The 27883-nt window shown below is 42.9% G+C and overlaps 1 protein-coding gene across 2 annotated transcripts in view; it reads right to left on the bottom strand.

The window, feature by feature from the left end:
• The window catches only part of RNF213 (ring finger protein 213), a 56141-nt gene that overhangs the window by 15755 nt on the left and 12503 nt on the right, over positions 1–27883 (bottom strand). Inside the window, exons 12-46 of one of the 2 annotated variants that reach the window (XM_062591406.1) lie at positions 27166–27221; positions 26643–26796; positions 26179–26334; positions 25403–25501; positions 24466–24588; positions 23902–24085; positions 23081–23254; positions 22660–22818; positions 21780–22366; positions 20855–21020; positions 19985–20202; positions 19304–19444; positions 18885–19046; positions 17296–18433; positions 15287–15480; positions 14937–15089; positions 10702–14295; positions 10373–10509; positions 9950–10045; positions 9344–9462; positions 8807–8929; positions 7903–7982; positions 6939–7086; positions 6379–6532; positions 5753–5941; positions 5164–5306; positions 4570–4724; positions 3976–4188; positions 3378–3559; positions 2450–2570; positions 2237–2337; positions 1779–1958; positions 1083–1246; positions 885–987; positions 24–138 (exon numbers count right to left, since the gene is read on the bottom strand). In XM_062591406.1, the coding sequence (XP_062447390.1) occupies positions 24–138; positions 885–987; positions 1083–1246; positions 1779–1958; positions 2237–2337; positions 2450–2570; positions 3378–3559; positions 3976–4188; positions 4570–4724; positions 5164–5306; positions 5753–5941; positions 6379–6532; positions 6939–7086; positions 7903–7982; positions 8807–8929; positions 9344–9462; positions 9950–10045; positions 10373–10509; positions 10702–14295; positions 14937–15089; positions 15287–15480; positions 17296–18433; positions 18885–19046; positions 19304–19444; positions 19985–20202; positions 20855–21020; positions 21780–22366; positions 22660–22818; positions 23081–23254; positions 23902–24085; positions 24466–24588; positions 25403–25501; positions 26179–26334; positions 26643–26796; positions 27166–27221 (9981 nt within the window). The remainder of the gene's footprint in view (positions 1–23; positions 139–884; positions 988–1082; positions 1247–1778; positions 1959–2236; positions 2338–2449; positions 2571–3377; positions 3560–3975; positions 4189–4569; positions 4725–5163; positions 5307–5752; positions 5942–6378; positions 6533–6938; positions 7087–7902; positions 7983–8806; positions 8930–9343; positions 9463–9949; positions 10046–10372; positions 10510–10701; positions 14296–14936; positions 15090–15286; positions 15481–17295; positions 18434–18884; positions 19047–19303; positions 19445–19984; positions 20203–20854; positions 21021–21779; positions 22367–22659; positions 22819–23080; positions 23255–23901; positions 24086–24465; positions 24589–25402; positions 25502–26178; positions 26335–26642; positions 26797–27165; positions 27222–27883) is intronic. The other variant, XM_062591407.1, reaches the window with a different exon arrangement.

The raw sequence follows: 27883 nt of genomic DNA, 5'->3' as shown, positions 1-27883 counted from the left end.
ACTTCCCTACTCTGCTGTCTTACCTCCAAGCAGTTGACAAAAAGCAAGTAGAATTCTTTTTTGTCATCTTTCTCCAGGATTTGGCTCTGCTCTACCCGCAACAGGTAATCTTGAACATCATTTTTCACTTCATTGAAGCTACAGGAGAGAGAAATGTCCCTTTAACACAGCTGCAGTGCTGTGACTACTACTTGTGTCCTAAATCATGATCTAACTATGACTTATGTCCATGAGACAGATAGGGGCACTCTGGATCCATCTGGAAGATGGAAAAGCAACCATGCAGCTTCTGCCTGTTGCCATCTAGCTTCATACTTGCATCCAAGATAGGCTTTCACCATCAACAGTGAGAAATGAGCATTTCTAGGACATAAGTCATCTGACCTATTTTAGGCATTTGAATTAGGAAATAATCGCACATCAGGGTCAGTGCAGAAGAAGAGGCATTTCTGAACAGAGGCTAGAGGAACTTGCACAAATGGAGAGGACTATGTAAACATACAGATGATCCTGTTCTGATTATATTTCTGTGGATCAGGAATATTGCTTTGTTGCTCTAGAATGTGTCAGCCTGTCAGCTATCTTCTCTAGGTTTCCCAAGCCATCCATGGTTAGGTTCTTTAAGTTTCCCAGCCCAGGTTTAGGTTAAGAATACCTAGGTAAACCTTGGTAGAGACTAATCAGATACTTCACACAAGCTACATGCAAGCCAGCCAAGCTGCTTGACCTACATGAAGACAGAGGATGAATTTCACCTATAAAGATTCAGTTTTAGTGAATAACATGGAAGTGAGGAGAACAACTAGGATGGTCATGAAAACTAAACCAAACTACACCCCACAGTGTAACATACAGTCCTCTATCAACTGTCTTACTGTGCTTACCTGTACTTCAAGAGGAGTTTCAGCATTACTGAGCGTATGATGGGAGTTTTATCCACCTCATCATTAAAAGGGGACAAAAATTTTGTGTAGACAGCAGCTTGATCTGCAGAGTTAAAGAAAAGACAGGATTAGCATGCAAGAGAAACTGGCAAGAGAATTGATTCCATGAGGTTTAGTGTCAGGATGAAGGGTGCTCACCTGAACCTTTCTCAAGGCCCTTGTGAACAAATAGCAGATTAAGCAGCTCTTGTATCACTGCTGCCTCAGGGGGTTTGTTGTCCTTGAAACACATGGTAGTGACTATATCTATGAAGAAATTATTGCATCTCTGCCGGAACAGGGCATTTTTTGCTATGGCAGTACTAGGAAAAGGGTGAAAAGCATTAGCACAAAAGATATTGAAACACAGAACCAGGTAAGTAACAGATGAATCAAATCACATGCAGGCAAAATCACCAGCAAAGTAAGATTCCATTCCAGCTTTCCACAAGCCCTGATTTATGCAATGCTTCAACAGTATTGTCTGCAAAGGCTGTATCACACCGCCATTTGTGATCTTAGCTATCTCTGTCAGCGGATACCTTTACTGTAAGTTTCTTGCTAAGCTATTACAAAGCAATCCAAGGTGACAAGCAGTTCTGTTGCCTGATTAAACCATTAACAGACTGTTATATGAATACAGTCTTACAGGGGCCAAGGCAACTTCCTCTCTTCTTTTGAAACAATAAGCAGAAGACGGACAGGACCTGTTCCAGCCCCATAAACAGCTTAGCAGAGCTTCTTCCACCTGTTCTGCTTGTGCTGATAACTTCAGAGGAGTGAATCAGAATTTCCTAACTCAACTAGCCCTATTGTCCACTAGTGCAACAATTCCCTTTGGGCAGGATGGAATACCTGAGTTCCTCGGAGACAGTTAAATCAACATCCTCAATGGCAACTTTACAGAATGGACAATGCATCTGTGCTGGTATTAGCCATGTCTGGATGCACTTCAGGCAGAACACATGGTAGCAAGGAAGACATACTGGATCCTTGGGCTCTCCCAGGCAGATTGGACATGGCCTCACACCATATCTGTAATTCAGGAATGGCAATGAACACAATTGTTTCAATGTTGTCTCACTAAAAGCCTTTAAATATGTTCATCTGCAGTTAGACTAAGAGGAGATAGTGTCAGATTTGCTGGCTAACTACTCAGCTTCAGGGAAGGGAATAAAATGGAAGTTACTGCTCTTCATCCGGCTTTCAGTATGCTGAATGCAACACTGCCCTATGCCCAAAAGCATGGAGGCAAAACAGACAATATTGCTATCAGAACCTACAACTTGTCTCAGTGAAGGTACTGAAGGTACCTGCAGAGCCTGTTGCTGACTTCCTCTTTACACTGGCACAGTACTTTCATCACTGCAATAAAAGTTGGATGACTCTTCATGTCTGAATCCTGCTGAAAACACTGCAGAGAAAAAAAGATAAAGTTAAATGACTCAGCTCTGCTACTCCAGGGAAAAATTCAAATGACCAGCAAAAGGAAACATGGGAAGAGGTGAAATCGTATCTTGGATTACCTTGGCAAGAAGCATAGTGTATCTTTTCATTAGGTTCTCAAATGCAGGCATCAGAGAGTGGATACCAAGCAGCACGTGTTGCACAAACAGAGACATAGAAAAAACCCGGTTCCAACAAACTCTGGGAAAGAAAGCATAATTACAAGAAATATAATTATAAGCTGAGAGCCGATAACGTATGAGGAGCAAGGGAAGTGCAGTTATCAGGTCAGCCTAATGACCTCACTGCTTTTCAGGCTCACCAGTACAGCCTTCTTGCACCTCATGTAATTTCTTTTTTTCCCCCTTCAGTTATCACCCCCTGAAGTGGAACCTGGCTTTCTGTCAAGTGTTTATACAGTACCTAACACAGTTAGCTCATGGCATAGGAGTATAGTCTGTAGACAGTGGCACAACAGAATTAAGACCATTGGAAAGACCTTCTCACACCTCTAGTTCCTGTAACATAGGAAGTAATTAAAAACAAACAAACTACCATTAACTAAAGTTTTCTTTAGTACTAGGTTAAACAGGGTGTGTGAGAAACTGAGGTAGCTCCCTGAGTTTGCCATCCAAGAGACAAGACTCTGTCTTAGAAGCAGCTAAGTTCCTCATCTGTCAGTCTTCATGCACAAGGCATGAAGTATGGAGACTGTGCTAATAAACAGCAGCCTAATCAGAGTTTTATATAAGCCTTGAACCCAGCTGGAATAAACTGCATAACATAGCTAGACTTAGGGGAGAGAATTCACATAAACTGAGAAGAAAGAAAAAACAACCAACTAAAACTGGTTCTTGATGTTTGATGTGATTCAGCCTTGCAGTAACCTGAAAAGGTTTGTGAAATCTTTCTCTGAGAATAGCAGCACCAGAGCAGCTTTCAGTCTGTACTGATATTCTTAACAGCAAGGCATGAGATTAAGATTATTAGCAGATCTGTGGTACATACTTCAGCTCCTTTAGCAGCTGATGGCACCGACTTTCACTCCTCTGTAAATCCTTCTCTTTACAAAGAAATTCAATGGGCATACGAAGGTTCTTCACTTTCTGTAGCCACATCTCCAGGTTGGATGTCTCCACTTGATTCTCCAACTTTTCGACACATACAGTTGCAGCTAACACATCTAAAATCTAGATGTGCATATACAGAGTATGAGTATAATATTGCAGCTGCATTTAACAATCATTTATGAACCTTGGGCTCATTTTGGTTTGCTAAAACAAGTGTTGTACAAATAATGTTTTATATGATTTTCTTAAAACTCTGAAATTTGCATGCTCGTGACTCAGATCATTAGCACATCCTACTAATCATGTGAAAGCATATCAAACTACTTTAATACTGCTAGTACGGCTGGACAGCTTTGCAAGAGTGATAATATAGCTGACTATCTGTAATACTAAGGATCCTAACTGGGCTTATGCTTCCCACTCTTTAATGCTGCTGGAATCAGAAGGAGATTGAACACTAGCTACATCAGGGAAGATAAATTGCATTCTCTACAAGGACTGAGGAACAGAAAATGTCTGATAGTGAGCGACTCTACCATCTCTGAATGTGGTATTCCATATCCTTCCTGGTCAATAAGGTGGTCTACCACAGTGGGATGTACAGCCAGGATCCTAGAAAAGTTTTGCAGACGGCTCTTGAACTGATTATATCCAAGGTGAACCCAGGGCAAGGATGGCATGGCCTCCTCTCTTCCGGGAGATGTTGCCTTCCATTCCTCTATGCAGGATAAGAGGGCAATTTGCAGACACTGAAAGTTTAGAAGAAAACAAAGTAAAATAAAATCAGAACTAAAAAAAAAAAAAAAATAGTTCTAAGTCGTTTTGTATCAGAAAGCCTGACAAAAGCCTCTGAAATAAGGGAATCAGTACTTTACAAAGAAGACAGTCTTAAATAATGTGGGAGTTTTTATAGGTGCTCCTGTGGAAGTGCTTTTTTGAGTAAGGCCTCAGCAATTTCAGCAGCCATTCCATGTCAAATGTACTTGCTTTGTGACTAGCTTGCTGTTAAGCTGTCTCAGAGAGGGGGAATTTGACTGACAAGATGGTGAGATTGATAGGGAAAGGCATGTTCACAGGCATCATGCTCTCCCTGTCCTAAAGGGTTCTTGATACTTGTTTCAGACACTGACCTGCAGCCCTTCTAGAGAGGACACACCAATGGTCAAGACAATAAAGTCTGTGACATAGGACTGGAAGAGCATGTTCCTGTCTTCCTCAGTCAGATCAGAGATAAATTTTCCCAGTGAAGTTCTCTGGAAGATATTCACAAACTTCTCAGCTTCATCTGGAAAACGAGGATGCAGAGAAAAGCTGAATATTAAGAGGAAGAAGAGTTTGACACAGCTTCTATCCTAAATGGACTACACGAAATTAATAACTGATGCATATAACACTATCTCATTTAGAGCACTAACACAGGATTTGAGGCCAGGCCTTCTCAGCCCAAGAACCAGTCTAATATTTACTGTATCTCACCTTCCTGTTAAGTCTTTATAATTCCATAGTACTTTCAATGCAAGGGCACAGAATAGAGGAGAAATGCCAATATTCAGAAGCACAAAGAAAAGCTAGGTGCACAAAACCCTACTGGGTCATACAAGCACAGAGGAATTGAAAATGACTCCAGGGTTGCAGGAGGGTAGATGCATAGTAGTGACAAGCTGGAGTTCACAGGGCAGAAGTATGGAGCTGCTCCGCTTTATGAGTTCAAGCCAGTGTCTCACCTTCAGTGCTTTGAATGTATTGAGCCTCCAACCACATATCATCCAAGTACTCCTTTATCCTCCAGCTGAAGGGCACCATCACATTCCCAGCATCAGCAGGCAACATCATGTTGCTCTGCACCAGAATTATCTCTGTCTGAGAGCTAGGAAATTAAAAGGTCATTAATGCTCTCGGCATTTGCCTGGGAAATGCATTCAGAGGCAGGAAGCACCAAAAACCAAGAACTTAGCTGTAGAAGGGGATGAGGGAAGAACTGAGACTCACTGACACAACCTTTCCTGACAACTGTGTAGTATTAGGACTTATTCAGTAAGCATTCCCTAGCAAAAGGGCTGTAACAGCAGGGCATGTGGCTAAAAAGGAATGGGTAAAAAGCGTGAATATGCCAAGACCCAGAGAGCAAAGCCCAGGAGCACACAAGATTAGGTAGAAAAAGAGGAGACTTCTGAAGTCACTAAGAACTGCTCCACATGCTTGTTGCATAGGGAGCCAAGAACATGTTAACCTCCGATATGGATTTAAAGCCATTGCTGGCCTGGTGTTAGTCCTGCCAGCCAAGCCCTCCCACAGTTCTCTGCAGTGACTCACCTGCTCTTACCCACACCGTAAGGGATGGTCAGAAGTTTTGTATCACTGAAAATAAACATCCACAGGTTTGTCACCCACTCTGCCACTGGCCTGACCAACAGCTCCAGATTGCCATGTCTGTCTACAATTGCTATCAGGAGAGCCAGGAATGGAGTGATCACATTCTGGACTCGCTTCCACAAAGTGTGCCTTTGAGGGCAGAAAGAGATAAAGACACTCAGAGGGAAGGTGAGCAATGGTATCAACAAGTCAGAAGGTGATTTTCCTGAGAAACTGCTGACATGTGTGATAAAGAATCCTAACCTTGTCTTAAAAAAAGAGAGAGACCACAACAACCACCAACACGACAACTCTTCTCATTTGTGCCCCTCCTGTAATCCCACTCTTCCAATCAGAACATTTGTGCATTCATGCATTCCTGTCCCAGAACAGACTATTCTGCTCTAAGTCACCCTCCCTCAGACACCAGGAGAGGACAAAATTCCCATCAGAGAGTTTCCATCACAGATTTGAGACTGACACTGCAAATATTCAGATACACAAAACTGCTGTCTCTGCTGAGCAGTTGCCATTGGCAGACTTTTATTGGAAGCTTATAGGTTACAAGATACTGCTGTTGTCCTCACCTGAAGGTGCCTGCCTCCTGAAGAGCACTGAGGTTGGAAGCCTCCCGAAGCACCCAGTTTTTTAGGTGAAAGGAATTTTCTTCTTGCTTCTTCAGAAGAGTGGAAAGGCGACTCTTTGTTATCTTCAGGAAAGAGGCTACAAAACACCAGAGACCTTGCATTTTCTTCTTTTTTTAAATCCCCTTTAGATCAGAACCCATATATCACAGGAAGCACAGAGCTTCACAGTTGTTTCAGTAATCATCCACAGGGGAAAATCAACCACTAGATATAGTACAGCCAGATAGAGTCAAGACCAGAGTTCCAGGAAAAGCCCTATAGCCCCCAAAGGAATGGCAAGTTCAAGGCAAACTCTAGTGAGTTCTCAGGCACACACTCTTGGGAGCTCACTCACCTGGGCCAGCTACCTTCTTGACACTATAGCAAGGACCACCGAGCTCTGTCAAGCTACAGAACAGAGATTCCTTCTATTTTCTGGAGCACCAGCGGATTAATTTACATGTTTTGGTAGTCTCTCAGATGCTCAGGGACTCTGTCTGCTGCAGCGTGGGAGCACATACCTTTTAAGTCATCCTCTTCGGACAGAAAGCCAAGAAGAATCTCAATTCGCCTTGTACTACGACTGAAGTCTTCATTTTGATCTCGTAGCATCCCCACAGCACTTTGCACACAGCTCCTCAGGAGTGCAGTGGTATCCAGGATTTCACCCTTCCCAGGGACAGCATGAAAACAAGTTCACCATTCTTCAGTTGTACATCCTTGCCCCACAACACATATCTCTCTTAAAATGTTTACAGTGCTCTCCTACAAAGGGCCTGTGCCTTTTTTCCATCTCTTAGTTTTCCTCTTATCCCAAGCTGCAAATCTAAATTCTCCTTTTGTTATCAAGACTTCCGTGGGCCCTTAAAATTGGTTTGCAACACAGCATTTGTATGAAGGCAAGATAAGATTCCTGTAAGGAAGAAAAATCCAGTGGTTCAAACAGAAGAGGAAATGATAAATCTGACTAGGGGATATACTCACTCCCTGGGAGATGTTTAAGCACTAGCAGGGCAAAGCCACATGCAGTCACTCTGGTACTGAGCATTCTGCAGCATCACATACTGTCAAGGAGCACTAGCCAGCCTCAACATGTCTGCAGCACAGTAAAGTCCACAGTCAAGTCCAGCTTTAAATGACCCCTCAGCTGACAAGCACAAGTAGCTGAAGTGGCAGGTTCAGAATCACAGATCTCAGCTTCAAGGTGCACTGAAGCTTTTTAAAACTGATAACAGTGACTCAAAATTAGAGATATGAAATGGCTAAGGAATTGGAGAGTCCTTAGAATGGTTTGCTTCTTTAGTGAATCTCATTTTGACTGGGGAACAGGGAGGAATTTGTGTCTAACAATTAACACCATTAACATAATATTCCTGATGGATTTCAAGTGAATGTGGATGTAAAATGTACATTGCACGTTTGGATGACAAAAGGCAGGGAGCCAAACTGACAGCTGAGAAGCAAGCAAATGTTTTTTGAACTTACTTCATAGTTCTCTGCTTCTGGCAGGAGTTTTTCAACCTCCATCTTGGCTTCGTCCTGATCCTTGCCATTCAAAGGAAGAGCTGCAACCAACGTGTAAAATTCTCTTTAGAAAGAGGCAATTCACTGCTGCTACCAGGTAGGAGTTTATTTAGGGACTGCATCCTAGAGCAGCAGAACATCCGTCAGAGATCCATTATCACCTGCATAGCTAGCTGAGATGCCATTCTCCAAACAGTTACCACTGCTAAGGCCGCCAAGCTTCATGCAGCAAGAACTGGAAGAAATGTGACACTCAGAGCTTATGTGCTAGGCTGTAATAGAGTCCTTATAGCTGTATTCTGCCTCCTGTAAGGCAGTATAGTGGAAGAGGAGAGACTCTAGGAAAAAACGCAGGAGGGAAGAAAAAGTCTTTTATAATCTTCCTCCAGGTTTAGATGAATAGATCTGTATTGATGCAAGTTGAGAGACTCTCTAGAATAATACACTGTTGGTGGTTTCCCCTACATGTAGTGTAAGCACACCTCTTCGAGCTCTCGTATTCACATTGACTGTGTTCTGGGCCCTGCTATGCAGAATCTGCTGCCACCCATGCTGAGACAGAGCATGCTGGGTGTTCAGCGGTGCAAACACTACATTTGTGTCAAAAGAAAAAGGGAAATCTATCAAATTAATTTAATTAATGACCCCAAAGTTGCAGTCTGTAGATGTAGCAAGCTAAGCACAAATATAAGTCTGTAGCCACACAGCATCCCCTAAAAGGATTAGAAGCTGAGCAGGGGAAACAGTTAGATTTATTGTATCAGACACTGAGTCCATTAGTACTAAATCTGGAATAATTCTTTATCTCCCCTTTTCCTCCACTGGTGTACCAACACTATCAGCTGGCAACCTGCACTTAGCTTACTTTTTGTTTTATCTGAATCCTCGCAGAACATCTGGCTGATGGCAAGATTCTTCAGGGCAGAGATATCAGAGATCATGTCCTTGGATCTGCGGAGATCATCTATATGTACCGATTGCCACAGGCCTGAAGATGGGACAAAAAGTCATCTCACAGACTCATAGAATCATAGAATCAGTAAGGTTGGAAGAGACCTCTGGAGATCATCTAGTCCAACCTCCCTGCTCAGCAGGGTCACCCAGAGCATGTCAGGTCTACAGCATGCTCTTCTAGAAGAGCTTCCCAAGAATTATCTCCAAGTACTTATGAACTGGCAGTTGAAATTCAGAGTTTGCTTACTCTCACTTCTTGCTGTAGAAACGGAAAGCAGCAATTTGCTCTGGATGTGCTAATGCATGCTACCCCAACTGACAGGCCACACATGCCACAGGAGCTTTGAGGCTCTTAAAACCCAGTGCAGACAACAGAAATCTTGCTGGTGAAAGCAGATCTTGTCTGAAGCCAAACAAACAATGACGAACCACAGACGGCCAGACCCACCTCCATGGAATCCCACGTAGGACGTTCCTCCTTCCATCCGGGAAAGCTTCATAATGAAGTAAACAAAGACAGAGGCTTCTCCCAAGTCCACCTTGTTGATTTCATTAACAACAGTGTATCTATAACAAAGAGGAAATGCTGTTTGGCAGACCATGAGACAAAAGTCAAAGCCACAAATCTTTCCTTGGTAAGAGAGAGGACATATTCTTCTTCCCCTGTAGATACTGAATAATGGAACTACGTTTCAAGGCACAGCTAGAGGTGATGGCATCAGAACAGCTTGTTAGGGAAAAAAGGAGTAAGGGGAGTGGAGTGAAGTCAGAGACTGTTCTGATGCCATCACCTCTAGCTGTGCCTTGAAAGATAACAGTTAATAACAACTCATGCTTCAGACAAAGGAGATTGTCTGTTAATCTGACACAGCTGTAATGTGGGTTTTTTATTATTATTGAAAGAACAATTCGTGCCTCTAGTTTCATTCTACTACGGCACAAATAAAGTGCACATTCCTGATTTTGAAAATCTGAAGATGATACTAATAACAAAATGGGGGGTGGAAAGTACTATGCAGAACAGCTAGCTGGAAAAACTTCTCATTTGACTTACTTGGCTGAGGCGATGAGCTTGGCATTTTGAGAGCCATCTTCAAAGTCTGTCTGAATAATAAGGATTTTATTTCCTGACGTGGCATCAAGGAAATCTCTAAAGGGTAAAAGGGGATTTAAAAGAAGTCACAAAGTGTAAACATAAGATGTAAGAGATGGCAGAAATAGTCACTCCACATTGGCATTGACTTGCTGCAGACAGATTAGCACACCTAACCTGTAGGGATGGTTTAATTTTAAAAACAAATCTCATGCCTCAACACGATGTAGCTGATACTGTGTGCACTGAGCCAGTACATAGGCCATCATCGCACAGCTTCTCCTGCCTCCCTTTTCTTTATGTGTTGCTCTACATGTTCTTCCAATGCATGTTTCACCCAGGTAACAGCCTATTCAGAGCAGGGTAAGGCAGAAACAGACTCACCGGATCCCTTTCAGAAAGGAGTACTCAGTGTCAAACTGCTGCAGGGACAGGATTTGAAGCCTTTGAGCTTTACCCTGCACTTCTCTCTCCAGGCAAGCAGAGTCAGCACTGGTGAGAAGCCTCGAGAAGGTGGTGACCTGGGAGTGCAAGATACAGGTTTGTTTTTAGCTCAGGAACAGAGTGGGTAGACAGGAGAGATTTGCTGGACTGTGCTCGCAGGCAAGGCTGTTACCAGGTTTCCTCAGATGTAGCCATAGTGCAGCACTAGCAGTATGAATTAACATAGTGCAAGTTATGTGATTTAAGAGAGGACTCTGCAGAATGTTTACCTCTGTAAAGACTGTTTGACACCCAGATCCAGTGTGGACGTGAGCTTGGAGGAAATCTGCAAAAGACGTGTGTTGCTGCTCCTTGAAATATATATCCGCCAGAGAGTCTGCCATAAACAAACCCACAGTGTTGCACAGGCGGATCACAGAATCAGGAGTGGCACAATTCAGCAGCGCCAGCTGGGCTTCTCTCTTCACGCGCGGCATGAGTTCATCAGCAGAACACACTGGTTTCAGCCTCTCCGCTGTCTGCAGGACAACAGACGCACAGGTATCGGAATGGTAGCCTACAAACACGTCAGAAGGGCTGTATTTCTGCTTGCTTATGAAGTGCTCTTCTAAATTAACGGCAGTGAAATCATGCACCCACTTTTTCAGCTCTTTCACAGTTTCTCTTTGCTCCTTGCTCAAGACAGTATTGATATCCAGGTAGTGCTTTTCTAGCCTGTTAATCAGTGGAGTGGGGAAGTGCTTATATACCACATCTTTCTCCTCAATGACTATCAAACGGAACTTTGGGTGCACCCGGCACTTCACTCGGTGGGTGCCCAGCCCCAAATCAACATACTTCTGGCCAGCAAGGTACACATAGTATTGATTGAGGGCATCATAGAGGCTTTCATAAAGGTTCTGCAAGTTGAGGAGCACCACCATTTGGCCAGTTTCCATGCAGACCTTCACACGGTTGATGTTCCTGCATATCTGAGTGTACTCTTGGTCCTTGGGGAAGCTAGAGCCAAAGATAATTTCTGGTTGTTGCCGGGCAGTAAAAAAAATCTGCTGGAGAATCTTCAGCGCTGCATAATTTTCAGTCAACACCAGCAGGTACCTGCATTCACCATCCTGACCACTGCTATAAATGTTTTGTTGCACCAGCTCAATGCTATTGATATCATGAGTATGTATTTCTCCTTTCTCTGGTAATTGTGACGTGAATATTTCCAAAGCATTGACATCATCTTTACCACTGAAGTTGCGAAGAACAACCTCAGCTATGTCTCGAGGTGTCGGTGCCCTTTTGGAGATCTTAGTCAAGGCAAAAACCATCTTTATGAGGCTGTAGTAGTCACGCAGACCAAAGAACTCCCTGTCTTGGGCTTTGCAAATGTTTTCATATGCATCTGCAAAATGATGAAAGTACTGTTCAACCTTTTGTAAAGCCCCTCGTGCTGAAAAACAAATACCCTTTGCACTTTCTACAAGCTCTTCTTTGCTGGGGTCACCACGGGAGACAAAGATGCCTCGATTCATCTTAGCAGGGTCCAAAGCCCAATTGGAAATCCCAATGAAGCCAACCTTTTTGTGAGGAAGAGGGACATCATCTATGCAGCCATCCTCCAGAAGTGGATGCAAAGTCTTCAAGGGCATTTTGGGAGAGTCTTCAGCCAGCCCAATTTCATCCAGAACCACCACAGAGACATACTCCTCCAGGTTCTTTCCATCTTGGAATCGAGCACAGTGTTTGAAAGTGCCTATGATTCCTTCCGGAGTAGAGAGAGGGCTGCACTGAAAGGACACTAAATGAATTTGTTTCAGCTCCTTGAATATATCTGAATGAGCGGCTTGGCCCTGCATAGCATCAGCCACGATGGTTTTAGCAAGGGATTTGGAGCTCCCAGGCTTGCCAACAAGAAAAAGAGGGATTCTCAGCTCAATACAAATGACCATCATAAAGACATTTTCCTTCAAGGCCAAATTTCTTGCTATGGTGTCTTGGAGGTGCACACCACTCAGGAATAAATCCTGCATTAAGCAGATTTCTTCCAAGATCTTTTTCTGGGTATCATAAGGTTTTGGAAGGACCTGGCTGATGACCCTTCTATACATCTCCTTCTTTTCCAAGGATGCATGATAGCAGACCCCAACTGCCAAGACTAAGGACCAGATAACACTGTTTCTCTCAACATTGCTCTTTGGAGCTTTCTTCTCTGCGAGGTACTTCTCCAGCTCTTTCAGCAGTAGCTTACTGTGCTTGTGAAACCACTTCAAAACTTCCATGCAGCGCTCCACATCCCGCAGGCTTACAAAGCTGCATTCATTGTCTCTCTGCCTCATGTATTGCTGAGAAGCAAAAAGCACTTCTGTAATTACCTCTGCTTCAGCCTGGCTCATTGGGACATGTTCAGTAAGCCTCTGTACAATCTGCTGTATGTACATTTTTTCAGTTAAGTTGTTCAGCTGCCCAAAGTCCCACACTAATGGAATCATACTGGGTGGGAGAGCATGGACCCGGTACACAAGCTGTCTCAGAGGAATAGAGCCAAGTTTATCCTTTGTCTCATCTGCTTTTACACGGTAGCCCAACCCAGCTGATTCCAAGCGCTGAATCATCTTTGGTGTGTGCTTACGATAAGGGTTGCAGGCTGCTATGATCTGCAAGCCTGAGCAAGAGGCTAAAGGCTGCCCCTGCACTGTGCGATCACACAGTACTTCTTTGATGCTGCTCACAGCCTCTGTTGTGTTGGCTTCATCGAAAAACAGGATTGTGTCCAGCCCATGCTGCTCCTTATTCATTTTAGCAATGGCTTCTGCTTCTTTGATCCTGGCATAAATCATCTCTGCAGTAGTACCTCCATGAACTTTTACAAGTTTTATGTTCTCTGCCTCTGCACAGCTTCTGCGCAACTCGCACAGAAATTTTACAAGTCTAGTTTTCCCACAGCCTGTTTCTCCCATGATAATGACTGGGATGTTGCATCTGAATCGCATCTCAATAGCTAGGATCTTTAGCATGTTGTCTGTTGTGATTTCATACGTTTCATCGGGATCTGTTACCCAGGGGACTCCCAAAACCATGCAAAGCTTCTCTAGCTTCTCATATCGGGGCAACTGATCAAACTGAATATTGAAGGGAACTCCTTGAAGCAACAAGCCCTTGTATAACTGTGAAGTCATAACATTTCTCTTGATAATGTTGCCATTCACAGGATTAACGGCATCAACACCACCACTGCCATTGGGCTGGAAGTGGAAACCAATGAACGTCATGGACACACGATCTTCATTGAAGAACAGATATGGATGAGGCTCAGATTCCCACTTTTTCCGAATGTGGAAAGGAAGAAGATCATCTTCTGCGATGTCCTGCATGTCAGAAGACAGGCTTCCTGAACTCTGATCAGAAATGTTTAGGGATGGTGTTGCAAAATCCCTTGCCATTAAGATCATGAAGGTAACCACAAAGTTTTTGAAACCCTGCAGAGTGTCCCGGACAAATTCAGGATTGCAGAAGATAGAAGCTTCACAGTCTCTCAGCTGAACATTCAAAAACCACGCAAAGTTTCGCAGTTCGGACCAAGAGGGATCTATGATCCCACAGTGCAGGAGGAACTGTTGTAGGCACTCTGCCGGGCTTCCTTCTACACAGTCCGCTTTGTAATAGAATGTATCAAGATTGTGCCCAAGATCAAATCTCTTCAGATATTGGAAAGGTCTCTGGAAAGCCTCACTGCAAAATTCCTCCTCGTCCATTCCTGGATCTGAAACGTCCCCAGACCGGTTCCCAAGTGTCTCCATCTCTAGTACCTCCTTTGGAGATTTGCACATTACTTTAGGGAACACATCAAGGAAATTATACTTCTGCCTCTGTGAGATCTGGAGTAGAGGAAAAAACAAACAAAAAAAACATCAAAGCTGTAGCATTCAACTGTGGCTCTAATCTTCTACAGTTTACTTAATCTGTTCTTCCAGCATTGCTGCCTAAGATCACAGACATACTACACAGCAACAGCCAGCCGGTACAACTGTGTCACTTTTTCCCCTCCTCTTTTTGGTGATGCATCAGAAATGTATCACAACAATTAATCCCTTTTCCTCCTACAATTTCTTTCCTGTAACAATACTCCTTTGTCTCCTCTACCTCTTTTTTCAGAGCTACCTCAAAGGAAAAATAAAAAAGTTAAATCCAAGAAACTATTGGGTTTTTTTATCCCTCTCACTTCTACACTCTGTTCTGGTATTTACATTTAAATATTTATTACTTCCAAACATGCAAAATAACATGATGAAGATTGCCTTCAGCAATGACTTACTCAAGAAAACTACAACAGGCATAATTTACTCTCTGTTTTTTACACTACTTCATAATGGAGATGCACAGTATACCCCAATGAAACAGGAAATCTCTCTACTCTATTTAGGATTATAGTCTCTACAACTCACGTTCAACTGTATACAAACATCTGTGTATAAAGTGATGAAAAACTCAAAGAGATCAAGTATTCCTGTATACATACATGTCTTGCTGTTTTCTTTGGCACTGGTAATACCTCAAGGATTTCAACAATATATAAATGGTATTTCTGTCGTAGCCACATATTTCCATTCATATCTGTCAGATATTGCAAAACCAATAGCTTGAACAGAAATTCTGGAATTCCACTTTGTACCTATCATTAGAAAAGGGAGAAAGCCATTTCCTGGTTATTTACTCATTGCTACTTATTCATGTAGGGACTAGAGAACAGTTTCTAGTAAAAAGGCTCACTAAGAAACAAAAACTTTTAAAAAAACAAGTTTTCCAAGGATCCTCACAGACCCTAAAAGTCTAGACAAGAAGGGCACATGGAAGGCATGACGCACTTACTGAAGAGGTGATATCAAAATGGAATATCATGGGCTTTTGCTGGTGTTGTCTCTTCAGAAAAGGCAGAAGAGACTTTAGCACTTTATCTTCATCCACCTCTGGTTCAATTAGCCTGATAGTTTTCAAAAGTTCTGTACAGTCAGATTGCTGTTCTTTCAGTCTCTCATGCAGTCTCTTCACATAGAGGGATTTTCCTGTTATCACACACACACCAAAAGAATTAAAGCAATTAATGCAGAACAGGTCATACTAGGACTATATTAAGAACAACAATGACAACAACAAATACAAGTCACTTGCTTAAGTCCCATATCCTTCCAAGGCTTTCAAACCTTTCAGAAACATATTCCAGAAGGAAAAAGTCTGAATTTGGTTAGAGTGCTTGCAGGTTGCAGCCTAGAATCAAAGCCATTGCCATTGTTAACTACTGAAGGTAGTCACTATCTACATGATCTGTTTTGCTCAAACCCACCAAGAAAGGCATTACTCTTTATCAAGACTTAAATATTTTCTGTTATGCAGCTGTATTTCTAAGGTCAAAACACGGGAAAAAGCAGCAGCAGCCAAAGAGAAAAGCACTCTCAAGTTTCCTATCCTATCCTGTAGAAATTAATTTAGGCAATAATAGCATAAAGCCAATGACTCAGCTTTGTTGTTTGTAATTGCCTGTAGCCTGTCGGTTCTGCAATTGTGATGACCCAGCCCCGGTTAGCATGGATAATGGAGAAATTGTTCTAATCCATGTCTAATCCAGTCATGGTGGCTTGGGGTCCCATCACACCCTTTATGCTGTCTGTAGTACAGGAGCTTGCTACAGTAGGCCTATTCCATAAACACTTCCAATTTACGGAAATGTCTAGGTGGAGTACCAAGTGTCTTCCAACCTTTTGAAAGCTCCGAACTCCCCCCTCAGCAGTATAAGAAGTCTGTAACACAACAACAACAGAAGAAGATGGATTTATAGTTTTCTAGACTGAAGCTATGGCAGCAGCCTTTTACAGATGATACCCAAGAGCTGCCCCGGGTTTCTTAAGTTTGACAAAGGACGCAGTTTATTCCAAAAACTGCTTTGAATTTTCCCACTAAGCCCATGAAAATGGTGCAGGACACTTCCCCTTTTGAACCCGACCATTTTCATCAGCGGCTGTGCTCTACCAAAGCCCAAGTGTGGAAGCTGTAAGGATGTAGCAAGGTCTGATGCAGCTCCTGTGCAAGTCTGAACTGCTTCTAGTGCATGCAAAGTTTACACATGAAACACACAGCACACACAGACAGTTGGACAGCCAAAGCACTTACTGGAGTACCAATCTCTGAGACAGGTCAACAACTAAGGAACAGAGTGAGAACAATGCTGACATACTACAACACTTTCAGAGTACTTTTCCAGTAATTTGCAGCTTAGAAACTGCTATGCCAGATATATTTGTATTTAATAGCCCTTGAGGGATGTTTCTCTCATGAATATATCTAGTAATTTTTTAAGTCTGTGTAAAACTTTAGTTTCCACAATATCCTGCGAGTTCCACAGTTTAACTATGCGTTATTTGAAGAACCACTTGCTTCTGTTTGTTTTTGAGCCTGCCACTCAGTAGTTTCACTTAATTCCCTCTAGCTTTTTGCACGAAGAGACTGTCAGCAATCACTCCCTATATGGAAAAATATGCAGGCTTACAACTCCTGTTCCATCTCATGCACATTTTCCTAAAGGTATATGTAGCCCTAGGAGGTTAGATTAATCTTATGTAGCATTCGCCATCTAGTTTATGTTGATGATGTAAGCTTTCTCTCTAGTCACTAAAAAGAGACAGTTGTCAGATTAGCAAGCAGAATCACTTCTGAAGACGCCTATCCTATGAGCTGTCTGTATAGCCATCATCTCACCCCACTATGAAGAACTTGAATCATTCTTTTTGACTAGATGCTTATGAACAACCCAGAAAACCTGGCAAGATGAAACCCCCTCTGGTTTTCAAGACTCAGTAGACCCCACTTTGCATGTGGCATCTTACCCACTCCAGCTCTCTTGGAAGACACAATCCCAACACACATGTTGTCCTTGAACACAGAAGCAGCTGAGCTTAAAGGCTGAGTGACCCTGTAGTGATCCTGAAGGTATCGCTGGATTTCAGCCAGGGGCCTCTGAGGGATCACGTGCACTTTATACTCGCTGAAGACAGATGGGATGTAGCTGTGTTCCCTGTTGCAGTTGCACAGAATGACTAGATGATACATGTTGTTGTGCTGTAAGCACTGGAACAACTCCTCTACTCTGGAGCTGACATCATAACTTAGCTCATCCGCATACAGCATGGTGTAAATTTTCTCTCCTCTGCTGCTAGGAGAGAGGCACCTCCTGAGGAAAAGCTCCACTTGCTCAGAAGTGGTCTGCGGAGTGCACAGGAGAACTTCATCAAAAGTGGGCAGGGGCTGATTGGGGCTGTACATGTAAATGGCCAGAGCAGAAGTGAGCACTTCAGAGCGAGGGCACATGATGAGGTTAGGCTGACCAACATGCAGAAGATCTTGTGGGAAGTCTCGTGTGACACGCTCTCTTCCCCAGTCGGCCAGACTTTTCAACCACCTGCCAAGTGTATCGACATCCAGGCAGTTCGGAAGGAAGGAACTCATGTTGCTCATGTAGCACTTCCAGATGCTCTCCAGCCTTTCAGTCAGGTCCCTCTCCCCTTTCAGCATTGCTGGCAAGTCAGAAATAGCCTTCCTCGAGCTGGTGGGCACCCTGCTTCTGGAGGCTCTAAGGACATCCTCATTGGTGCAGTTGGGTTTTAGGAATGAAAGCATCATCATGGCATTCTGATTGGGCCGCCCCTTCTTGAGTTCTGTGCACAAATAGACCAGCTGCTCAGCAGTGTAGTAGTTCAAATAGAAGTGCTGAGATCGCTTTTCACACATGAAGGTTTTCCATCTTTCCAGGAAACTCTCCATTTTTCTGCAGAGCCCTGGGAGCACAGCGACCACCTCTCCTTGCCCTTCTAGCACTGGGATCAGTGCCAAGGAGAAGTCTATGAGAACACATGACTCACTTTTGGGTGAGCAATATACATTGGCAAGCCAGAAACGGAAGAGCATGTTCCCAGCTGAATAAAGGTCTATAAAGGACTGTGCAAGTCTTTGGACATTGGAAAAGATCTGTGTGAGGACAGAGAATAAGAAAAATAAAACCTAAGCTGATTTTGCCAAGACAAATCCCAGTCACGAAACTACAGGGAAGACTTTCAGTTAAAATAAAAGTTTTTGTCTGGGCCAGGTACATCAGGCCTCACAGTGTAAGAAAAGGTTCCCTGTGGCTGTTTAATGTGAATATCCCTAGAAGTGAGTAAGGGATTCAGTCCGCACATTGCTACAAGAACACAGCAACTCTCCCAGCCAGGAGCATCCCCAGTGCAACCAGAGGACTGAGGATACCAGTCCCTTGTTCCATCTCTAGTCTAGTTCCACCCCAGCAGGGAACCAAAAAGGTATGAACCTCTGTCTCCTGCAGTCCATCCCCAGCAGCTTAGCTGTAAACCAGTCTTAAAAAAGTCACATTCAGGGCAAAGTCCAACCCCAGCCTCAACACTCATTGGGTTTGAAGTCTGACCTCTGAGAACCTCTCCACCTCCAGGCCTTGCTCTCCCTTTGCAGACATGAGCATCAGTTTGTTCTGCAGTTCACGCAGCTCCTCCAGAGAGTATCTCCGTAATGCCTCATGATCTGCAGAGCTTCCTGGGAGGGCGAAGTGCAGGACATTATCCAAAGAAACCTGCCAGAGAATAAGTCATCAGCAGCAGCACTGATGTGCATTGAGGTTTCACTCTTGAGGCAGTGCTATGCCTTGCAAGGAGGCTGCTGAGAAGGCAGCAACCTCCATAAAGGAACTGTGCAAAGTGGCAGAGAAGCTACAGCATGTTTCTGTCAACCACTGATGTGCCAGCAGTGTTACCTGCTGGAGATATTCCTGAGAAAACAGCAGCCTGACATAGTGGCAGCTCAAGAGGAGGAACTGCCAAGTAGCCTCACCTTTTGGCCATCAGCTGGTGCTCTGACAGTGTATATTCCTCTGCTGTTGATGGCAGCTGCCAGTGATAGAGATGACAATTCCACAGACCCATGGCTCTCTTTCACTGTTTTCAACCATTTTAAGTGTTGAGCTGAAGCATACTGCAGGGAGAGAGCACATAGTATTGCCCTAATCACTCCGACTTGGCACTTCTTTCCAGGATTACATCTGTGTTCAGGACAGACAGTTTAGACTGGCATAAGAGAGTCTCGGGATGGGGAAGGAAGAAAGGAATGACTACTGGCTACAGCTTGAATTTTCAGCAGAGCTGTCCTGTTTCAACTCCTTGGGCCGCAGAACAAGTAAAGCTTGCAATGCTTCTTGCTGTAGAAACATGCCCTGCTGCAAAGCAGTTCCCAGTCATCTGCCTTCCCTTCTACATTAAACTCGTGTAAGACTGAAACTGCATCACGTCACAAAGCTTCAGCAACTCTCTGGCAAAATCTTTGCTGCAATGCTAATTGTTGCTGCACTGAATCTTTGCGCTGCAGAAGCGTAAGACACTTTCCTTCCAAAAAAGGAAGGACCTCTGTGATGCCCACACACAAATGCAACTTGTCCTCTGCAGTCAATCCTCTGGCCACTCTTGGAAGGCAGAAATGCAATAAGATGCAGAGAGGAACTGCTGCAGCAGAACTCACCAGTTTCTTGGGAAGATTCTCATCGCTGTCAAGCGCTCGCCACAGCTTCTTCAAGCAGTACATGAAGTCACTAAACCCTGACTCTTGCCTCAGCTCATAGAGCAGGGAGGAGTAGCCATGCACAGCATCATGGAAACAGGCCACACGGTCCACATCCATATCATTCTCCCCAGCAGAGATGGAAGCCAAGTCTACAAATACCTTCAGCTCATTTATATCTTAAATGAGATAAATATACAAAGAAAAAACAAATGAGGCAGTTTTACCGCAATCTCGCATCATCCCTTTTTGCAGAAAATGGAACATCTCTTGCAACTTCCTTCCACCTATCCTGCTGGTTAACTTTATCGGGTGATTCATCCATATTAACAATATCCTTGGACCTGGCTATTCTCAGCATTGCCACGAACAGCAGAGTCACCGCCAGGACGGAAGCTGGACACTGCACGTACACAGTTGTTCAAGGGGTGTGCATGTGTGCGTGCACGTGCACATAAGATAACTAAGCTAACAGACACGTAACTAGTCAGACCACTGACATCCTGTGGAATGGATAGCTTCTATTCTCTTAAATCACCACTCTGAACAAAACAGCAACAACTGTTATAATCCCTTATACCAAGCCCAGCTATCCGGCAGGTTAGCTACTGGAGGCTACACAGGACTATAGCAGTATGTACAGGTTTTAGAGGTCTACTTCCTTAAAGGCTCCACACCAACATCCATAAGAGATGCTATTAACTCTTATTACTGATCAGGAGCTGAAATGTCAGAAAGCAGATGGTTCATGTACATGGCATTCCTCCTTGCTCCTTGACCCAGCATCCCTTCTGGTACCATCTGCTCAATTCCCAAGTGAGCAGCACAAACCTTTCAGTGCCTCTCTGACCCAGCAGACAAACTCCTTCTGACGTGTCAGCTCCATCAGACACTTGCGACGGTTTACAGTGATCCCCTGCAGCAAATTCTTGGCACGCATAAGCTCAGTGCTGATGGAGTTCAGTTTTTGTGTCTTGTAACATTCAAGCTTTTCTGTCTACAAAAGAAGTGATGCAAACAAATTTCACAATCTGGAAATGGGAGAAATGGTCCATTCTCTAGTGGGAAAAGGGAATCTCTCTGCAAAACCACAAGTCATACAAGAAAATATACCTACAGACTAGCTAAGGAACAAAGTGCAGAGATAAGAGAAGGCAGAACTTAACTGTGCTGTGTCAAAAGGAACTACAGAAGACAGACACCAGCAATCAACTTCCTGAGGTAAGTACACTGGGCTCAGGGCTGTGCAGTCACTTCCCTTAACACACACCCTCCTAAATCAGAGCCTTGGATCTCACATGCTGCCTAGACCATTCTTCTTTCCCTCTTGTTACACACTACAGCCTGTGACTTTGGGTGGGGGAGGTGTTTTGTTTTTAAACTGTGTCTTAACTGTATTGAAAGCACTTGGTAGCTTGCACAGGTGACAAATGCGCTGGACTAGAAAGCTGAAGACATCCCAACTTGACGATACAGGTACCTCACAGCCTTGGGTTTTGTAACTCAAATTCTGTCACTGGGCATGACCTCGAGTGAGACACTCCCCCTCTGTTCCTCTCTCATTCAGAGGCATACATCTCTCTCAAAGAAGATTACACACTTGAGCATGTAGTCTGAACACTTAAACTTTTACCTAACATAAGTATTCTGAGGAAGAGAATAGCTCTTGATAGGCTAGGGTTGATTTTCTGGGAGGTTCAGATTTACCCAAGGTTTGCAGTAAACACCTTAACAGTACAGAGAAGTGGATACTTACTATGTCCAGCAACTTTTCCAGGATACTGAAGTCACCAGAGAGCTTTAAACTCTCTTTTACATTGGCAATGATCTTCGCAGCATCAAAAGTTAAATGCAGTTCATGGTATTGCTGGATCTGCTGAAGTCGCTGATCTACCCAGTCTCTCTCTTCTCCAGGTCTGAGTTCACATATGGTATTTAGCTCAGTTTTGATATCTTCAGAGTTGTTTGTAAATTCCTGAAAAATCTTATCAACTGCAGAAAGAGTAAGACTTCCAGATCTAAGATCATCATATAACCTTTCATAGCTCTCAAAACACGGGTATATTAGACTGTCAAATACATTCTCAAGGCCCAGTGCAGGAACCTCCTGGTCTTCTGAAATTTCATACTCATACTTCTCCCTTGTATCCTGAGCTGCTTCCTCCCAGAACTGCTGGAAGATCAGGCTGTCTTTAAAAGAATGCATTTTCAGCACAATTTCTTTTAGCTCTTGGCTCAGGCTGTAGTAGGTCCGTAGAGGTCTCTCTCCCATTTTCACAACTGTATTTAGTCTTTTTGAGGAAAGATCTTCTGAGTGTTGAAGCTCCACTTCAGCTACAGCCACTTTAAAACACAGACAAAGGTAAAGTCAAAGGTCAGATGTCTAGTCCAATTTGTTTTATCAAATCCCCTGAGTGGGCACTGAGTCACACACTGCTATTAAACATGTGGACCTCTAGAAATATCATTTAATGTTTGAGCACTTACTCTTTCTCTCAAATGCTGTAAGTTTAGCTCCCCCTCCCCCCCCATTCTTGCTCTAGTTTAGAATTAAATCTGTTTACAAAGTCTAATAGCTGTCAAAGAAAATTACATTTTCTGAAGTTGTCACTTCAAAATTACTCCCCAAACATTACCTTTCACAGATGCCTGCACCTTCCTACACATGCCCAGAAAGGTTCCTATTGCTCTTTTTTCTCTCCTGATAAGTGTTACTTCTTCTCGCCTCCTCTGCAGCACTTCTTTCAACTCATTCTGTAGTGGTTCTCTGACCTCATGCAACAGCTGCTTGTGCTCTGAAAGAAAACCTGTCTGTAGTCACAAGGCAAAAACTTCCCATCCTCTGCACCCAAACTCAGGTATGGGTTAGTATAGTCAAAATGACGCAGTGAAATGCAGATAAGACAACAGACCTGGGAGCTCCATGTACATGCTGCACAAGGGCAGTACTTCTAACTACTGAAGCACCTATTCAGTATTATTAATCACTGAGGTAGGCTATCAATCACTACAGTGATGCCATAAACCACCATGGCCAACTTTGAACAGTGTTCTTACTTAGTTCCCAGATAAGGATGAATTGCTTCTCATGCTGAAGAACCTCTTCCAAATGTTTCACAAGGATACATCCTTCCTGGATATCATTAGCGACACTCATAAACACAGAGTCTGCTATGGCCATTACATTTTTTGCTTCATCTGCAAGTTGTTCTAGGAGCTTTGTGTTCGTTCCTGTTCAAGAAACAAAGGATATAAAGCCTAGATCTTTCCTGCTTCACAAAAGCTAATCAGAAGCAACAATTATCCAAATTAAAATCCTTCCATTTCCCATTTGAACTCCTAGCCCACAAGCCTGTAAACTCTTCACACCATCCTCCAACCCCCCATGTTCTCCTGAACACAATCAGTTCCAGGATTTCAGGAGAGCAGCTCAGGGACCTCCACATAGAAGGTCACTTCCCAAACAAGGATGAGGAACTCGTGTGGAGAAAGCACAAGCCACTTCAGACCACCCAAATGACAAAATATTTTGCATTTTTACATAGCAATAACATGTTAGAACTTCTCCTCAAAGCAACAAGTTATGTTCTATAAATCCACTGGATCTACAGATTCAGCCGTTCAGTATAAATCTTGAAGTGGCTGCAGTGGATTAGCAAAAGAGGAACACTGGCTCCCTTTCTTTAGGCTTTTCTCTCCAACATCAGTCTGAATACTTCGAGTCTTGAGATGGGGAACAGAGCAAGAGCAGGAAAATTTTTATACATTCTTCATTTCCTGCTCTGCAAAAGGAAGACTATAGTGAAGAGGCAGAGAACAGCTTTTCATAGACTCTTAACAAATATTACTAACAAACATGGACATACAGACAGACATACCATTAAAACTGAAGATATGTTTTATGTCAGGCCATGTAAGCAAGTGGTGCAAAATCTCATCAAAATCATCCTCATGCTGCCCACTCTTTTTGCTTGGCCATGACTTCATAATAATGGTTGATACAAGCCAGCCAAATTTCTCCATGTTGTGGGAAGGTATCAAGTCAAGGAGATTGCTCCGAGTCTGCACAAGTCATACAAGACACAGGGGAGGAATGCATCAGTGTTTCGCATTATGTTGGGTCAGTCTTTGTTGACATCAGTGTCTGATCCTAAGGCATGTTACACCTCCCATGTTAAAGCGTGTTCCAAAAAAGTCATCTGACATGACTGATGCCAGAAGCTGTGATGGCAAAAGTATTTTTCACGGACCCTTTATAAGTGGATCTTGGATTCATGATTACAGTATCTTATTTGTTGGTTTAACAAGCGAAAAACACCCACAACAATTCAAACAAGGAACGTGCAACTCTCCTGCCATCACAACGCACATCTTTATACAGGATTTCTATGCAACAGGCAATAAGACTCTTCCTTTTCCTACCTCAAGCGAAAATACAATACCTGGCCAGCTGCAGTTACAGCCTCTATAGCACAATTTTTGAAACACCAGCCAATGGAATGGTCCAGATTCTCAAATTTGTAATGCTGACAGCATGAAGCTAAGATTTGGTTAACAGGATGCTCCTATAGGGCAAAAGAGAAGAGAGATGTCTTACTAATTAGAAGTTTCTAAAATGTACCTAAAGCATGAAGGAGTGCTTCTATTAAGACAATAAAAGGAACTAAGCTGAAAATTTAAGTTTTCTAGCAATGTCAATCATCTGCCCTGCATCTACATCAGGGATTGGAAGTGATATGAAGCTTGAATAAACATTAGGAAAATCTTTTACATTGTTTCTTTTTAAAGTTTGTGATTACTAAATATGCATCCCTCCAACCAAGCCAGGCTTCTACCAGGAAATGCTTGTTTCCTAATTATACCATGAAAACCAATGGCTCAAAGAATTTTGTCACTTATGTAGAGAAGAAATACACAGGATCAAGTTTGAAGAGACCTACAGAGCATGTATATTTGGGAATCTGGACAACCCAGCTTCTACCTAATGGAAAATGTGCCAAATCACTTTCTTCACATCCTTCGGTGCTTATTTTATACCAACAGTTTCTTAAAACTAAGGGGATGGTAATTACTCAAAACACACGATCTCCTTTAAAGCGCCAAGATATCACTCACTGCTAGAAACATAAGAGCATTCCAGCCAGGTCAGCTGCCTGGGCTCTACCGGAGCTTCTGATTCCAGAAATACAGCATGGTACCTTTTAATATTCAATTTTTGAGCCTCCTAAACCTTGTTTATAACTGCAATAGCAATTTTGCAACAGTCACAGCATTTTAACATGCCCATTCAAGCTCTGTAAGTTATTCTACAGTAGAAATTATTCTACAGCAGAAGACTGGCTGTTGTTCCCTCTGAACCTGGCCCGCTGGTCCCCATACCTGACGAATCCTTCCGTCCAAGTCTGCAAGCAAAGTCTTCTTCCAGCACTTAGTGAAGTGTTCATCTGGAAAGCTGATCTTCACAAATTCATCCCAGGCCTGCAGGCAAGAAGTAAACAAATCCAAAACACTAAGCGTTGAAACTTAAAAACAAATGAAGGAAATAAAAAGACCATTCTGACACTGAGGAGAGGCCCCATGTCTGTTTTAACTGGGGCAGATAGTCTGCAGCCCCTCCAGATATTTCCATCCAGGAAAAAATCACTGTTCAATGTATAGTTAAAGAACACTCCCAGAGCCACAACAGGCAGCTTTAGCCCAAACACTTCCAAATATGCCTATTGCTAAAGGAACTGAAGGAACTTCTTTCATCTTATTGCTGGAAATGGCCCCAAGGAGAGCTGGGAACATGAGAGTGAGGTAGGCTGTAATGAACCACTCTGTGCTTTGCTTGCTAGACAGCCTCCAGGAGATACAGGGCAATCAAGAAAACAGCTCCAGCTGAACACCAGCACTGGGTAGCTCCTCTTGGGGCTGCCCAGCAAAAGGAGAACAAGGTGAGCTGAGAAGTACCAACCAATTACATCCCTTTGCTTCTCTCTCTAACAGCATTTAAAGCAACCCAACTTCTGAGTTAGTGTTCTCTATCTGTCCCCATCTCATTCTTCACTCAGCTACAGCAGGTACAGTCCTCAGGAAAGAGCCACTGTACTCAGACCATACGGTCAAGCTCTAGTAAAATACATTTTTATTCTGACTGTTTAAAGAAGACAAACCTCAAGTTCCCATAAAAAAGAAAATGCAACAGATTGATTGCATTCCTTCAGTAAGTTCTGGCTTAAAGCACTTCTGAACCAAGTTCGAGTATGTGTCATAGCTTCATAGAATATTTCTGCCACTGGAACTTCCTGTGTAGTTTCACCTATTGGAACCTGTGACACAGAAGAGAGAAGAAAAAATAAGAACAGTTACAAGCAGGAGAGCAATATGCAGTTGATTTAAAATAAATATTTCTGAAATGGAAGGCTTATGCACCAGGAATTCCAAAGCACAAACCAGCCCAGTAACAGACCTTCACAACTATTTGAATAAAGGTGAGAAAAAGGCTGGGAAAAGTCCAGGGCTTACAAGCAGCTTATGCTTAACAATCCTCATTCTAAAAGGGGCCTAGTGTATCACTTTTATAATGCTCCTGGACATCCCATTCAGATAAACTCTTGAATGGTTACTCAGTACTCACTGCTGTGGGCTTGAGTCTGGCAGTCTTTGAAATCATCTTGATCGAAGTAGCAGGAATTTTGAACCATGACCCCCGCTTTGCGCACCTGCAGACAGTCTTATGCAGCTTGAGGCAGAGAATCAAGCAGGACTGCCAACAGCTAGCTTCCAGAGCTCTAAAGGACAGGGAAAAAAAAGGGAGAACCTTTTTGTCACTTGGCTGTGGAGCAAGTGACACTTCCTTAAACAAAACAAAACAAAACAAAACAAAACCAACCCTCAAAGAGCAAATTCAATATAGCATGGCAGCTAGTCATCCCTTCCCTGGAGAGATTAGAAAAAAAATGGTTAACTGAGAAAGGAATAGAAATATAGGACCCTTTTATCCAAATATTACTTGTACAGACTCCTGATATTCTGCATGAAACGTAACACAACACACTTAAGCTACAAGCATAACCCCTCACAAGAGGTGTATTAAAAAAATAAAAATAAAATAAAATAAAAGAAGAGACAAGGCTCTCACAAAAGTGCATTTCAGTTACCTGGCTTGTTTTTCTTCCAAGATACACAGCAGTTTCTTTAAAAGACTTTCCACTACCTAGGAAATGAAAGATAAAATTATCAGACCAAATGAAAGATAAAATTATTAGACCATGGAATTAATTTTACAGACTGCTTTCTCAAGATCAAAAGAGGATGATAAGAAAAAGGAAATTCAGGATTCTCTCATGCCTTCTCCAATATTTTTATACATAGGCTATCCCATTGCAGAAATGCTTTAGTGGGTGCCACAGTCAACATGTATTTGGACAATTAGTGACTACCCAATAGCCAAAATTCTTACAATCTGAGGTTTTAAAATTCGTTATTACGGTTCTTACTTGCAATGTCCAGTTCCTGTTGTTCTCACACAGATACACGTGTTTTCCCAAAACACAGGAAAATATCTTAAATCAACAGCACGTTGCCCACATCCTCAAGCACTGTGCAAATAAGGGTTTCAGGCAGCAGTTTGAGTAGCTTAGGATTAAAATGTTTACTGCCAGTGACTAAGAGCAAACCCAGACGAGCAGACTCTTCCCCTTATCAAGGCCAACAACTTTTCTTTTTCTTTCTTTCTTTTTTTTTTTTTTTTTTTTTTTTTTTTTTTTTTTTTTTTTTTTTTTTAAGATGCACCCTCTCATTCATCTCCTCTTGGAAATCTTCTACTTCAGAGCAACTTTGTGCTCTGACATGTTACCACTCATGCTCCCCCTCAGT

The sequence above is a fragment of the Rhea pennata genome, chromosome 19 (genome assembly GCF_028389875.1).
Source record: "Rhea pennata isolate bPtePen1 chromosome 19, bPtePen1.pri, whole genome shotgun sequence".
In the NCBI taxonomy this organism is placed as follows: domain Eukaryota; kingdom Metazoa; phylum Chordata; class Aves; order Rheiformes; family Rheidae; genus Rhea; species Rhea pennata.
Note: the sequence above shows the minus strand (reverse complement) of the source record. Positions and strands in the feature narration are given on the sequence as shown.